The sequence below is a fragment of the Penicillium concentricum genome (genome assembly GCF_028827145.1).
Source record: "Penicillium concentricum strain IBT 3081 chromosome Unknown utg000002l_segment0_segment0, whole genome shotgun sequence".
Taxonomy (NCBI): domain Eukaryota; kingdom Fungi; phylum Ascomycota; class Eurotiomycetes; order Eurotiales; family Aspergillaceae; genus Penicillium; species Penicillium concentricum.
In genome coordinates this window covers 1,495,944-1,510,872 of record NW_026622755.1, presented here as the reverse complement: position 1 = coordinate 1,510,872, position 14,929 = coordinate 1,495,944, and the positions used below count along the sequence as shown (strand labels likewise).

The following is a 14,929-nucleotide window of genomic DNA, read 5'->3' as shown; positions in this document are numbered from 1 at the left end:
GACAGAAATAGAGATTTAGAAGATTAAAAAAAAAAACAGAAGCTCTACAAGTCGAATCGATGAGGGGAAGGCTTTCAGTCACGAGCCAAGACGTCACCGACTTGACTACTCTCTATGCACCAAGTCTCCAGAGCTCTACACACTATATAGTCTCTATTGGATATCTTTCCGTCTGAAAAAAAATATAAAACCCAAAAAAAGCGTATACACTTATATTTGTTACATTTTATAGAATGTCAGTCACCGCCCGGACCCGACCCAAAGGCAAAAGGTTCCCTTGTTTTTTTTTTTCTTTTCCCCCCATCAACATATCAGATTCACCACCCATGGCCCGTCATGGGAAATCTAAGGCCCGCACCAGGGCCCCAAGGGGTAGAGGTAATTAATGTGCTCCTATTCCTTTGATGAATACTAACTCCTAAAGACCCATCGCCACACCAGTTTACTATGCAGCAAGAAGCTCGGAATACCGAAACCCATCAGCGATCATGGGCAGACAGCAACCTTCGTCATAAAGCTGTTCACTTTGTGAGTGCAGGAAGCTTGGAACCGACATTGGAAGCAGACGAGGATCAAACAAGATCGGACATGGATGGGGAGGAACCAAAGACCGACCATATACCGGACGAAAAGCCCGACATTGAGCTTCCATTCTTCTTCGACTCTAAGGGACAAGGAGTTGTTCATGCCGAACATCCAGACCCAGTATTGCAGTCGTTATCGGACATAGACGACTCCAGTGAGGATGAGGTTGTGTTTACTGGCAGGAGGAATACAAAAACTGTTCTCATCGAAACGCATCAGAGCGAAATTCAAGAAATTGTGCAGACGACTACTGCTGCATATATGCAGAAATCACCGACTCTATCGGTGGACTCTACGCCCAGGGACCCTTCACCTGCTGCTTCCCCTACAAGGCACCCCGAATTCAACACAGAGAGATTAGACTGGCCACCCGAAGAAGAGACAGACCCACTAGCCGACTATATTGCCAACATCGACAATGACTACCACGAGGCAGTGACATCCGGAGCAAAGATCGATTTAGAAGGTGGTATTGACGTCGAAAAAGCCGCAACTCAACTAGATCTGTCGGCTTCAAGCCCCACAGGCTTCAATATCGAATCACCAAGATCGTTAGCTCGGATGCAAATTGACACCGAACATGACTCAATTTCAACATCAAGCGAAGATGACGAACGCGACATGGTCATCTCTGGATCAGATGATGACAACTTTGAAGATTTCGTGCTGCTCGAGGACCTGGCGAATGGATATTCTGGGTCACTCAAAAAGGGTTCCCGTCACGGAAAGCCTTCATTTCCATCGGCATCGGCACTTGCGGATGCTCTTGAGTCTGACCCATATTTCGGGTTTGACATAATGGACTTTGACCGGCCAAGTTTACGAAAAAATCCAAGGGCAAGCAGTTCGTCCCCGACCCGGTACTATCCGACAGTGAATTCGAGGTCGAGCTTCAGGAGGCCTGGCAGAACGACCGAACCAAAAAGAGGCTGCGGAAGATGGAGCGAGAAGAGCTCCGAGCGCAAGGACTACTGGGAAGAAAAGCAGGGAACCCAGACCTCAAGGTCAAGTACCCCAAGGAAATGAACATGGAGGAATTTATGACCGAGCTTCGCTCATTCCTCATGTCCGCTAAAAATAGGTTCGTTGTATATCTGCTCGTTCTCATCAATCTAGCTAACCCAATATAGCCTGTCCTTACCGCCCATGACCAAGCAACGCAGAAAGCTGATACATGAGTTGGCCAATGCACTGAATCTGAAATCGCAGTCACGCGGCAATGGACTTTCTCGCTTCCCGGTCCTCAATAAGACCGCGCGCACTCCGCGATATACACCAAAGACTATATCTAACGTTGACGAGCTCTTATCCGGGAGGAAGTTCAACCGTCGGTTGTTCAAATCATGGGGCACAGAAGTGCAGAAGTTCTCCCAACCCAAGCGTGGAAAGTCCGGTGCTGCTTCATATATGGATGGTGACGTGGTTGGCGCCTCTGCTCCGGAAATCGGAGCTGAAAACCGAGGGCGGGCTATGCTGGAGAAGATGGGATGGAGTACAGGTACTGCTCTGGGTGCCGCCGACAACAAGGGAATTTTGCAGCCTGTCGCGCAGGTCGTGAAGAACTCGCGGGCTGGGTTAGGTTAGATGTTTAGATTTGTGTCAAGGGGAATATTTCTCCAGTCGGCATATGCCTTGCTAAAACCACCGAACAAAATAAAAAATAAGACTCAACGGACTTGACATCTTTCTTACTCTCTTTTATCTTTATTTGAAACGGTAAATGAGCCTCATGGATGTGTTCTTAGTGTTTCCTCCCCTTTCTGGCAACAGACCCGGTCAAGGGTTGTGCGTGGTCGAGGTCTCTAATATGATCGAATAATTTAGACTTGGACATGAAGGGAGCCTGGCAATTTGCACATATAAACCCGGGCTGATCTGCTTGCTTCGCGGCCTTTTTCGCCCGTTTCTGCTTGGCCTTGCCCATCTTGAGAGTTGGTGACTGCTCGGTGAGGTCCGAAGATAACGGGTGATCAGGTATATCAGAGTTTCCAGCGCCTGTAGACAAATAATCCATATCAGTGCGGAGCCTCGTCTCGACATATTCCCGAGAGGCATAATCGTCATCGTGCGAAGACGTTGGGGAGTTTGGCTCGGAAAGAGTAGTTGTTTCCTCTGGACCATACGAATTTCCTTGATCCTCAGCATCAATGCCGTGGCTCTTCAAGGCATCTGATTCCAGATCGACCTGTGAGGCAGCATCAACCTCATCTTTCCCGTCATCAACCTCAAGAGGTTTAACTGCATTGGCACTCAAGTCCTCAGCGGACTCCAAATCCAATTCGTCATTCTGCATTCGCATCTCCCAGCATAGCTGTTTGACTGCCTTCAAATGCTTCTTGCTACGTTCGTGCGCCTCAAATTGCTTCTGGCTTTTGAAAAATTTGTGGCATACAACACATTCAAAACTCTCGACTTCGCTCTCTTCACTCTCTTCGTTCTTCTCCTGGTCGTCAGCTGCCACTGGCGGTTCTGACTGGGCCCACTCGGGGAGTACATGATCCCGCATCCTGGATTGATTCACAGCTCGTGATCTTGCAGCTTGTGCAGCCACAGACTGGCGGAGAGTTTCCTGGCGTTGAGCCTCACTCTGGACATTGACTTTATAACGTGGGTCACGTTTTTTGACAAAAGCCACGAGGGACCTGACAGCATCGTTAAATTCTCGGATGCCTTCTTCTCGAAGACGCCTGTTCTCTTTTTCCATCATTCGTCGCACTCGGCGATCAGGCGCCTCAGAATAACGATGAGCATCTTTCCATGCGAATGATTTTTGGGTGGAGAACCCGGACCATGCAGCATAGAAGGGCCGTACAACGTTCTCAAAATCATCGTTACTAGATCCGAATGATGGATATTGAATGGGATCTTGATTCTCCCACTGACATGCCAATCTTTCTTCCAGCGCGAGCTGTTCGAATTGCTCTCGCAAACCACCGAAGAATCCGGTCGGAGAGTCGGAGAATTCCATTCGAGGACTGAACTTTGAAAAGAGTTTGAGGACATCTTCGGCTGTTGTGATTCGAACATTATACGAGTGTTGATCATCGGTATTTCCGTTTGTCCCTAAAAATGCATCGCTATGGGAGTCGTACCATGCTCGCTCCTGGGGATCTGCCAGTACTTCGTAGGCGGATTGGATTTCGGCGAACAGTTTCGTAGCCTCGTCAACATTCCCATAATTTCGATCTGGGTGCAACACAAGAGCTTTTTTTCGATAAGCTTTTTTGATCCTGAGAGGGCAAGTTTTAGTTATATCCCATCAACATTTTCAATAGAAACTTACTCTTCATCTGTTGCACCACGTGTTACACCAAGCAGCTCATAATAGTCGGTCTTCCGGTCTGATTGTTCCGAAGCACCGGAGCTTGCCTGGCTAGTGGAATGAAATTGACCCATGGCGTATAAGAGAGAGAGATAATAGGGGAGAATGGCGAATACCGCAATGATCGCAGTTCTGAAGCAACTTTTTTTTTTAAATATCTCAAGGAGATCATAGTAGAATCTCTATAAGTATTCTACAAGTAGAAGCAAAAAAAGAAAAAAAAAAACAACATCGAAGTTCAAGGCTTGGCATCCGATAAGAGGGCGGGGAGAGAAACATCCAAAGGTTGCCTCGGTGCTATTTTCCCTTTTCACTTTCCTACTCTCCCTCACTGTTCTACTTTTTTTTTTTCTTTCTCTACTTTGATTTTCTTTAGAGGAATGTGAAGCTGTTCTTTCATTCTGATTGTCTTCTCTTCTCCTCCCATCAATCTTCCACCTTCAGGGATGGTTCGGTCTTTAATCCATCTTCCAGACGAAATCCTGCATTCGATTCTATGTTATTCTACTCCTCAATCCTGCGCCGCCGTCGAACAAACCAACAGTCGATTTCAAAATGTGACAAATGAGCGTTTACTATGGCGTCACCATTGCCAATCGCATTACAAGTTCTGGGATGGACGACATGATATGCCCCGGAAACTTGCATACCCAGTGAATTCAACCGATTGGAAAGCGCTCTTTGTCTTCAAGTATCAGGTTGATCGATCTGTCACTCAACTTCTTGATAGTATTCTTGGTAGCCAGACCGGCCGGATCGAGAAGTTTCGCCGTGTTATCAATATGGGATACGATGCAAAGGATACTCTTCTACGATATAGCTTGATAGAGGCTGGGGAGGATTATTTGGCTAGAAGGTGGGCTACTAATTCTATGCAAGTTGGCATGTGTTTCCCTCAAATTGACCAGAGTGCCTCGTGCCAACCACAAAAGGTACTATGCCCACGCGCTCTTGACTTGCCTGCATCGAAGTATTGCCATACCAGAATGGGCGAAGCTCAAACGGGGAGAACCTGTGTCACTCGACAAAGCCTTGGCCTGCTTTGATCTCTTTATACCCGAGAGTGGAACTGGTGACTTGGATGAAGTAGGTGTTATCCCAGTGTAACTTGACGAACCTATCCCTAACTTTGATCTAGATACGAGAGTCTCTGAATGAGATCCTCGACCGCTTTATTGCGTCTCACCCAGATCTTTACCTCTCCACCCCTCGTGAGAAGGCACTAGCCGTAGCATCCTGGCTAGGGTTGAATGATCTCACGGGGATCAATCCAGAGCGGGAATATCATTCTTTGGAGCACAACTTTTTAGGGCTAGCTCTAAAGGGCCCAGAACATAACTCTCTGCCATTGGTGTCAGCAGCGATATACTGCTTTGTTGCGCAGGGGGTAGGCCTGAACGCCCGTCCTTGTGGATTCCCATTTCATGTGCATGTGATCATTACCCCCCGCCGGGCTCAGACCTCAATGGCAATGCTTTAAGTGGGATGGAGCCAGGGGAACCCCTTTACTTGGACCCGTTTCGGGGTGTAAGAGAGACTCCCGTCTCAAATCTGCGCAGCCAATTAACATTTTTGGGCATGTCCGACATGGACCAAATCGCAACTTTGGGTGAAGCATCGACTTCGAGCGTTATCTTGCGCTGTGGTAAGAACATATTGAACTCGATTCGTATCGAACCACAAAATCCGACCTCGCGTGGCACCTCGATAGATGTTGTGAGTGCAAAGTACGCAGCACTCTGGTCTGTGATGCTACTGTCCGGCGATTCGAGGCCGATGGATCTACGCCATCAGTTGCCATGGCTCATGGAACTGTTTGCTACAGATTTTCCTTCTGATATATTTCTAGTCGAGCAGTACATCGCTCCTCTTTTTCATGGGCTGTTCGAGCATGAACACATACTGGAGAGCCTTCATGTGATGAGGGCCGTGGATGAGATCCCAAAGCAGATTCGGAGGCGAACCGGTGGCAGTGTAAATATACAATACAAGGTGGGCCAGATTTTCCGCCATCGTCGCTATCATTACGAGGCTATTATCACGGGTTGGGACTCGGAATGTGGCGCGGGCGAACAATGGATGAGGAGAATGGGCATTGATCGATTAGAAGCTGGCAGACACCAAAGCTTCTATCATGTGCTGTGGGTAGTACTTGTGTCTTCTTTCTGGTTAATGGCTAACGATGGATGCATAGTGTGGCGGATCGAAGTGTCCGATATGTGGCTGAGGAAAATATTGAAATAATTCGGCCTCGCTTCACGGAATTGCCGAGTAGCTTGACTGCCATTGCGGGTAAACATTTCAAACGGTGGGATGAGAGGGAGCGGATGTTTGTGAGTAATATGAAGGATGAATATCCGGATGACTAGTTTAAATAAGATACTATTTACACACCTGTTACAACTACTTCGGGTAAGGCGCTTCTTGGCCAGCATTTTTTTGCTAACGGTGGACGTTATGGTATCTATCCCCTTAGTTGTCACTAGGGTATGTGAGAGCTAGACTGCGACATCGCCCGTCCACGGTGGGCGGTGGGCTATTTGGATTTTCGAGTGCCCGTCTATAACGCCTAAGGCCCACGGGTATACCTATCCCGGATACACCCACTATACCCACTATTGTATAAAGTCACCTCAAATAGACGTATAACTAGACTGCGGCATATCCTCTCCATTGGATATCGGGTCACATACCATATCCGCAAATTGAGGATATTGGATATTATTCTAATACCATATCCTTAATAAGGATATCCATAGATATCCGCGAGGATATAAGGATATTTTACGGGTATCCGCACTAGCATAACTCTCGCTTAATTATCTACTTAGGTGTAGTTATATACCTCTTATATAGCTTATTAATTTATTTTTTAAAATAAAAGATATATATATTCGGTCCTAACTATACTAACGACCTTATTTACCCTATTCCTTAATAAAATATTAAGAAATAATCATATAATATATAATATTTATCGTTTAGTTATTCTTTATAGCGTCGATTTTATTTTCTAGAATATATTAGAAGATATAGGTAAGTTTTTATCGTTCTATAGTACGTTATAATAGAAATATATATTAGCTTTATATAGTAGTATAGGGTATTTTAGCTAAATAAAATATATATAATTAAAATCGCTATTTCTTAGTTAAATCTTATAAGTTTAATATAAAATAAATAGTCTAAGCTTATCTTTAAATTATTTTAAGATTTTAGACTATATTTTCTTATAATATTAGATAGAAATACTAGTTAGAAGTTCTAATATTATAGATAACGTATTCCACATGCGAGCTAGACACACAAGCGAGCTGGACACCCCACCCAAAACGTGTTAATTAATTCAACCCTTTATTCTTTAACCACCCACCATGCCACTAATACGCTCCCGAAGCTCTAAAAATTCAATAGAGCAAGAGGGTAGGATCTTACTAGCTATCTAGGCTATTAAGAATCAAGAGATCAGCTCTATTCGTGAGGCAGCGCGCCGATTTAATATACCGAATTCAACGCTCTCCACCTATCTCTATAGGGTATAAAACCGCGCGACTTCTCGCGCTAATTTATATAAATTAACAGAAATCGAAGAGGAATCTCTTAAAAAATAGATTCTCTCTATAGATCTACGTAGAGTAGCCCCCCGGCCTTCTACCGTTCGAGAAATAGCGAATCTTCTCCTTAAAAAGCGCGGAACTACCCCGGTTCTTTCGGTCGGCGAAAATTAGGTTATAAACTTCGTTAAAAGACGTTCTCTCCTCTCCTCCCGATTCTCGAAACGGTATAACTACGAGCGTGCGAAATATAAAGACCCTAAAATTATTAGGGAGTGGTTTAATCTAGTTTAAAAGACAATCCTTTAATATAGAATCGACCCCGACGATATCTATAACTTTAATAAGACCGGTTTCGCGATAGGATTAACTATAACTACGAAGGCTATTATAAGGAGTGAATACTACGGTCGGAGGCCGGTTTTATAACCTAGAAATCGTGAATAGGTGACGGTAGTTAAATATACGAATGCTTCTAGCTAGGCCCTTCCTCTATATATGATTTTTAAAGGCAAAGTCTTTATTAAATCATAGTTTAACGGCCTTCCGGAGGATTAGCGCTTTAAAGTTAGTCCTAATAGTTAGACCTCTAATAAAATTAGACTTCGATAGCTTTAGAAGCTCTTTATTCCTAGTACTTTACGTACGAAGGGGGTATACCGGCTTTTAATACTTAACGGCCACGGAAGTTATTTAACACCTTAATTTAACGAAATTTGCGAGTAAAATAAGGTGATACCAATCTATATACTAGCGTATTTATCTTATCTTTTATAACCTTTAGATATTAGTTGTTTTACGGTATTAAAACGTGCGTATAGTCGGATAGTTAAAATCAAGATACGGAACGGGATTAATTATATTAACAAACTTAACTTCCTCGAAGTATACCCCCTCGCACGAATTAAAGCTTTTAAATCGGAGACGATTAAAAATAGCTTCGGGGTAGCCGGTTTAGTCCCTTTTAAACCGGAGAGAGTGATCTCTAAGCTTAATATTCGGCTTCGAACCCTAACCCCCCCCTAGCCGGGGGAGCGAATTAAGCCGAAATTTTACACTAAAAACTCCTTATATAGAGAAAGAACTACGTCGATAGGCTTTATCGATTAAAGCTTTACTTCGTATATAGTCTCGTAGTCCGCCTAGCCCGTTAGATCGTGTATTAAACCAGCTTATAAAAGGCTTCTAACTCTAGATACAAAGTTATATTCTATAAGCGCAAGAAATCAAGGAATTACGCGCCGCTAACGAGAAGTAGAAGCAAAAGCGTACTAGATCTCGGAGGTATATACCTACTAAAGAAGGCCTTTTAGTTTAAGAAGCCTCTATATTAATTATATAGCAATAAGAAGCAATTAAAGCACCTCCCCCGGGCCCCGGTATACCTAGAGAATCGACTATTTAGCCATGTACGCGGCCCCCCGGGGGTGTGGAATATATAGATTGCCAGGGCATAGAAGAGAAACATATCTAGATAGACCAGTTAGTTAGTTGATTTAATTTAATGGCGTTTTGGTTGAGATAAATGCATTTAAATTCAGTAGGGTGGGTGGGGTGTCCAGCTCGCTTGTGTGTCCAGCTCGCATGTGGAATACGTTAGTGATTTTATTATCTTTTAAAACTAATACCTAGGGATAATTAAGGATATCCGCGGATATCTACACGGATATCTATAATATATCCTTAAATATCCTTAAATATCCGCACTAGTGGTTAGTAATAGCTAATTATCGCTATCGGAAGTTAGAGATATATTAAAAACGCGCCCGTAAGTCGCGACTACTATACCCCTAATATTCTTAGCTAGTCCTATATATACGTTTTTCTCTCCCTACTTCTATATAACCTATAATTAAGTATAATATATCTTACTTATAGGTATCTTAGTCCTAGTACTCCTTTTACGCTAATTTAGATCTAGGTCTAAATACCGACCTACTTTATTTAGATAATATCTCCGATCTTATTAGTAGCTAAACTCTATTAATATCTATTTTAGAAGTATTATCTCTAATTATACCCTCCTCACTTTCTTATATTAGTCTCCCTCTTTAGCGGTACTAGGTCCTATTTTCCTCTAAGCCTAGTAGCGAAATAGATAAATCCCGTAAGAGCTTTATAAGATAGTGGTTAACTATAGAGTTTAGATTAAAGCTTAATATATAAAACTCTATCCGTTAGGATAGGAAAAAGATATCTAATATCTAGGATCACTTTAACTAAGTTATATATAAGAAGACCGGTAAGCTAGAAGTTATATATATAATATATCTCTATATAATTATTTATCTAAGATATCGCCGGGCCGGGTTATCGCTAATAAATATATATATTTAAGGGAGGCACCTATACTCGGAAGCCTATCTAGAGGGTTAATTAGCTACTAAAATAGATAATATATTATTATTCTAAAATATTATCTCTTATACCTCTCTTACTAATCTTTATATACTACTACTAAGGATTTACTAACCCTAATAAAGTTCTTATCTAAGAGCTTATTTAGGGTCTTTCGTAGCACTAGAAGTTCTTCGTTCGATATATTATAGAGGGGCCCCTAGGGGACTATTAGTTCTTTACTATTTTCTCGTATAAGTTCGATTTTATAGTCGATTCCTTCCCCGCGGTATAGTAGGAGTTTAGTCGCTTCGTCGGGGTTAAATAAAGGGAGGAATTTATAGTACTTAGTAGGGAGTTCTACCTTTAGGTCCTTTAGTTTCTTAGTTTTTAATACTTTCTCGATATCGGCTATAGAGATAGCAAAGATTTAGGAATCGTACGATTTATAGTCTTTTATTACTAACTAAATCTCTCTATATATTAAGAGTGCCGAGATCTCTATAGTATCGGGGAGAGGAGTTTTACCGATCCTATAGAGGCGGGTTTTCGATAATCGAAGATATAACCGGTTCCTTAAAGGTTTGAAGTAAGCGTTCTATTATCTTAGCTAGGGTAGGCTAAGAATTAGGTCGTATCCGATAGAATTAGGGATTATATAGAAGTAGGTCTCTTTCTTAAAGTGGTGGTTAATTAAGAGAGAGGTTCGTACGATTTATAAAATCGTCCCCTTTCCTCCTATTCCTCTTAATATTCGTGGTAGGATCTCGAAAGTCTCTAAGTTCCTTTCTTTCGTAAAGGCTTCACTAATAGCTCTATACGATAGGTATCCGCTATCGACTAAGGTACGGGCTATAGCTTATCGGTCTAGGGTCGCGGTAATAATAAACGGTGGGGAGTTTATACGCGTAGCTTTAAATTCTTCCTAAATAGAATATTTCAATTTTAAAGTATCTAGCGACCTCCGTACACGATTTCGTACGAAGGTTATTCTTTTCCCGAGTCGTTATCTCTATCTATATCGATAGCGTTTACCTCTAGAGGTCGGGTAGTAGGCCGTAGTCTATAGCCCGCAATTAGGTGCCCTCTCTATCCGTAGCGTAGGTATTCCCCCTTTATTCGGCGTTAGTTAATCTCTTCCCGGGAGACCTATTTTACCCGTTCGTTCGTACGAGAAGGACTACTCCTTTAGTTTATCTTTAGGGCCGCGATCTTAGCTTCTAGGGCGGCGATCCTAGTTACTTAAGTAGGTTCCTAGTCTATCCTACCGGCGTCGTCTTAGATATTACTAAGATTGCCACGGAAGAAGGGTCTTAACTTCTTCTTCTAGAGCGTTTTAATCTACCGAAGGTCGTAGTCGATCCGAAGAAAGCGGTTCCGGTAGTTATCGTACGAAGCGAATTTAGCTCCGATGGTACTCTAGAGTAGATCGACGTTAATTACGGTCCGGAGAAGGGCTATCTTCTAGGTATCGGACTAGTATAATCTACCCGCGGTAACGAGTGTCTAGTCGAACTTAGATAGGAAGTCGTAGAGACTCCTCCTACCCTACTTTATCGAATTTACTCGTACGAGGGCACGTTATTCCTTATCTAGGTCTTTAAAGTAGAGATCTATAGCTTAGTAAAATTTATTAAGAAGGAGGGGTTTCTTCTTATTCTCTATTACTAAGATCTATACGTAGGCTTACTAGCTCGTAATACCTTCTAGCCTACTAAACGCGTAGTAGGTCTTTATTTCCTCGGAGTGAAAGTAGTGGGTATCTATTAAGAACTTGATTTTTAAGTTCGTACGAAAGGCTACGTACTCCTTAGGGTCCTATCTATTATAGGTTCGTATATCGGGGTAAGTTAGCCGGGTCGGCCCCCTTTCTATCCTATCGTTCTCTTATAGTGGGGGGAGATCTCTCCTATCGCTTATTATACCGGTAGTGCGTCTAGTAGGTTATCGTGATCGAAGGTATTATATCGTCGTAGTTAGTAAGATATCTTATCTCTCACTCTATACTAGTAGGAACTCCTTACTAAGCGTCGATAAAGGTGACGAACGAAACCTAATGTTACGGAACTAGCCTAGTTATACAACTTGGACGGGTTTTAAGAACAAGAAAGTTTCGTTGAGGAGAGGAGTTCTCCTAAGCTAACAAATATGTACATATTCCGTCGAAGGCGGTAACGTTTGGCAGATTCCGCGCAGCATAAGCAAGCATCTTCCATAGGGCTTCGTACGAAGTACGACGGCCCCATAACAGTAGCACCTTATATAATAAGTAGACTTCGGCAGAACCTATTTTGGGTTCCGCCCTCTATAACCCAACCCAACCTAAAACCCAATGGGTTAAACCTAATAAACCAATAATAACCTATTTAAACCCATTTTTGCATAAAATATAGGTCTTAGCGTTCATAACAATGCTAAGTCATTTAAATAAATTACTATTTATTATAACTATTCTGGTTTGTTTATCGAATATTGCTATATAATCATAATGTTGAGTTAGAAAATTTATGTAATTACCCTAGATTTAAAGCTTATAGGCTTTATATTATATTAATTACTAATAAAAATTGATATTAATCATGGTATAGTGGTGTTCTATTAATTTAAGTATTTATTGACTATAGACTATTAAAAATATATATTTATAGTAGAGGGGGAGTATATATATAGTATAGGATAACTATAAATATAAATAGAAATATCTTATTCTTATTTAATTTTATATATAATTAATATTATATTAGAGCTATATTTCTCTTCTCTTATATTTAACTTCTTATACGTACTCTAAATTAAATTTTCTAACCGCGGTCGGAAAATCACTTCTAGGAGGTAGATAGGTGTATATATTATTATTTCTAACCGCGGTTAGAAAAGACCTTCTAGGGGAGTAGGTTATATATAGGTTCTCTTAGGTTTCGATAGGTCCTATTAGGTTCTCTTAGGTTAGACCTATTTAAATAGAGCTTATATAGCTAATTATATAATATTATAACCTATACCTTTTAATCTATAGGACTAAGGTGTTTACCGTTTATATACCCTTCTCTTATAAGTATATATACTCTATACCGCTCCCCCTTACCTCTATAGTATTCCCCTTTTCGGTCGTAATATTCTAAAGCTAGTATTCTAACTTTTTACCTACTCTTTACGATACGGATATAGATAACCTTAGCTATCTTATACTTAGAGTGCGCCAAAAACCGCAATTGGGGGCAAGGTTTGCCCCCAAAAACCAAACCGCAGTGGTTGCGGTTTCCAACCACCCAAACCGCAACCAAACCACAAACCACTGCGGTTCCCCAATGGGGCCCCAACAAAAACCATTTTTGTATAAAATTGAGGTCTTGGCATACATAAACTGGGTGACTCATGCTAATATATTACTGTTATTTAACCTTGTATTGGTCACAACTATACTTTATATCCGCGTGGGCGGTAGCATTTGTTTCTAACCTCGGTCAGAAATATACTACGTGGGTAGAGCCTAAGCCTTAACTAGTACTAGTATCAGCCTATTATATGGATAATAAAAAGGAGAAATTGTTGGGTCTTAGATGTTCTTCTATATTTTATCGCGGAAATATATATTCAATATAACAGTTTAATATATATCTTTCCCTGATCACTACAGTTTCCCTACAACTTTTTAAATAAAGGTATTATAATATTATAACTTATATTAATCAATTACGAATTATCCTTTTTATAAATATTATCCTATTTCAATAATAACTCCTTAGTTTATAGACTGTAAAATTAGTTTAAAGTCACTTAGTTATTTAGTTGAGACTTTGATATAGCTGCTGCCTTAGGCTCAATTTTCGAGGTAGCTTTCGGCGGAAAAATGATTTAAAGTTTCTTGCGGTTTCTTGCGGTTTTTTAATGGTTTCTTACGGTTTTTATTGGTTTTTTGCGGTTTCTTGATGGTTTCTTGCGGTTTTGACCCATATAGTAAGCTACTGTTATCCAATTAGCGGCTTAGTATACTAATTAAATCGCGATATATCCACTTATTTAGGAATCCTTTGTTGTCCTGTCAGTCGCGTCTATATAGTTAGTTAGAATCTGTATAATTTATGTAAGTCTGACCCTTCCCTCTTAGTATTTACCATTAGTAGTTGTGTTTTCATACTCATCATGTCTCAAACCCAGCAATCTGCCTTCTCCTCATCGATCTACGATAGTGATTTCGACAATTATACTCACAATCATCCTTTTATATCTGATCTATCTGAGAGTCAGGAAACATTACCTTCATTCGAAACGGACTTCCTCCGACCGTCCCTACCTCCATCAATCCCTTCAACATTCACACGTGTTGGCCCTGGTCGTAAGAAGGTCTATTTTCTCTATGACGAAATGCTCCATAACGACTGGGTAAGTTGGTGGCTAGAGACAGGCTTCGGTAAGAAACAACATATATCCTGGGACGCGAAACATCAGTCTAGTACCTGGGACACATTTCACCAGGTCGCCCATAGCTCTGATGGTACTGCAAAGGTTATGTGCAAGCGCTGTGGACAGATTCTTGAGCACCCAAACTTTGTCCGTGAGACAAAAGATGGGAAGAAACAGCGTCAAGGAACCTCAACTATGAAAGGCCACCTTTCTAGCGCAGGGTGTATAAAAGCTACCCAAGGTCAAGGGACAGATATCACTCGATTTTTACAGCTCAAGGTATGTTTCTCGTCTATTATTATAATTAGTTCTAGTCTAATTCCTAGACTATAACTAGAATACGCCGATCGCCAATGAATTCAGTCAAGAGATATGGGAACAAGAGCTTCTTACATTTCTTACGGTCGCGCGTCTTCCCTTTCGGCTGATCGAGCATCCTAAGTTTCATCGCTTAATCCAGATAGCCCAATCTGCACCGAGGGTCCCGGATATCCCTTCAGCAAAGACTATACGACGCCGGCTACAATCCTCCGTACAACAACAACAGGAAAGAATTCTAAGAATGCTCCCAGAAGATACAAAAATATCAATTGCTCTTGATTGCTGGACCTCGCCTTTCACACAGGCATTTATGGCTATAACTGGCTATTTTATCGATAAGGACTGGCAATACCGTGAGGTTCTTCTCGGCTTTGAACCCCTTTACGGATCACACTCTGGTGTGAAC

At 41.6% G+C, this 14,929-nt stretch overlaps 4 protein-coding genes across 4 annotated transcripts; 3 read left to right on the top strand and 1 right to left on the bottom strand.

The window, feature by feature from the left end:
- Positions 1–326: 326 nt before the first annotated feature.
- Positions 327–2,169, top strand: N7517_004130 (uncharacterized protein; the record flags this gene model as incomplete). The annotated part of the gene is given in 4 exon segments (XM_056721860.1): positions 327–378; positions 425–1,445; positions 1,460–1,666; positions 1,716–2,169. 4 exon segments carry the CDS (start codon positions 327–329, stop codon positions 2,167–2,169), a joined length of 1,734 nt encoding a protein of 577 aa, XP_056578110.1.
- Positions 2,170–2,326: 157 nt separating this feature from the next.
- On the bottom strand, positions 2,327–3,981 carry N7517_004129 (putative C2H2 finger domain protein; the record flags this gene model as incomplete). Its single annotated transcript, XM_056721859.1, has 2 exons — positions 2,327–3,815; positions 3,869–3,981. The coding sequence occupies 2 exons, from the start codon at positions 3,979–3,981 to the stop codon at positions 2,327–2,329; spliced, it is 1,602 nt and encodes a 533-aa protein (XP_056578109.1).
- Positions 3,982–4,353: 372 nt separating this feature from the next.
- Positions 4,354–6,276, top strand: N7517_004128 (uncharacterized protein; the record flags this gene model as incomplete). The annotated part of the gene is made up of 5 exons (XM_056721858.1): positions 4,354–4,763; positions 4,816–4,993; positions 5,046–5,294; positions 5,399–6,048; positions 6,102–6,276. 5 exons carry the CDS (start codon positions 4,354–4,356, stop codon positions 6,274–6,276), a joined length of 1,662 nt encoding a protein of 553 aa, XP_056578108.1.
- Positions 6,277–13,941: 7,665 nt separating this feature from the next.
- Positions 13,942–14,630, top strand: N7517_004127 (zinc finger BED domain-containing protein; the record flags this gene model as incomplete). Its single annotated transcript, XM_056721857.1, has 2 exons — positions 13,942–14,481; positions 14,529–14,630. 2 exons carry the CDS (start codon positions 13,942–13,944, stop codon positions 14,628–14,630), a joined length of 642 nt encoding a protein of 213 aa, XP_056578107.1.
- Between the last annotated feature and the right edge of the window lie 299 nt (positions 14,631–14,929).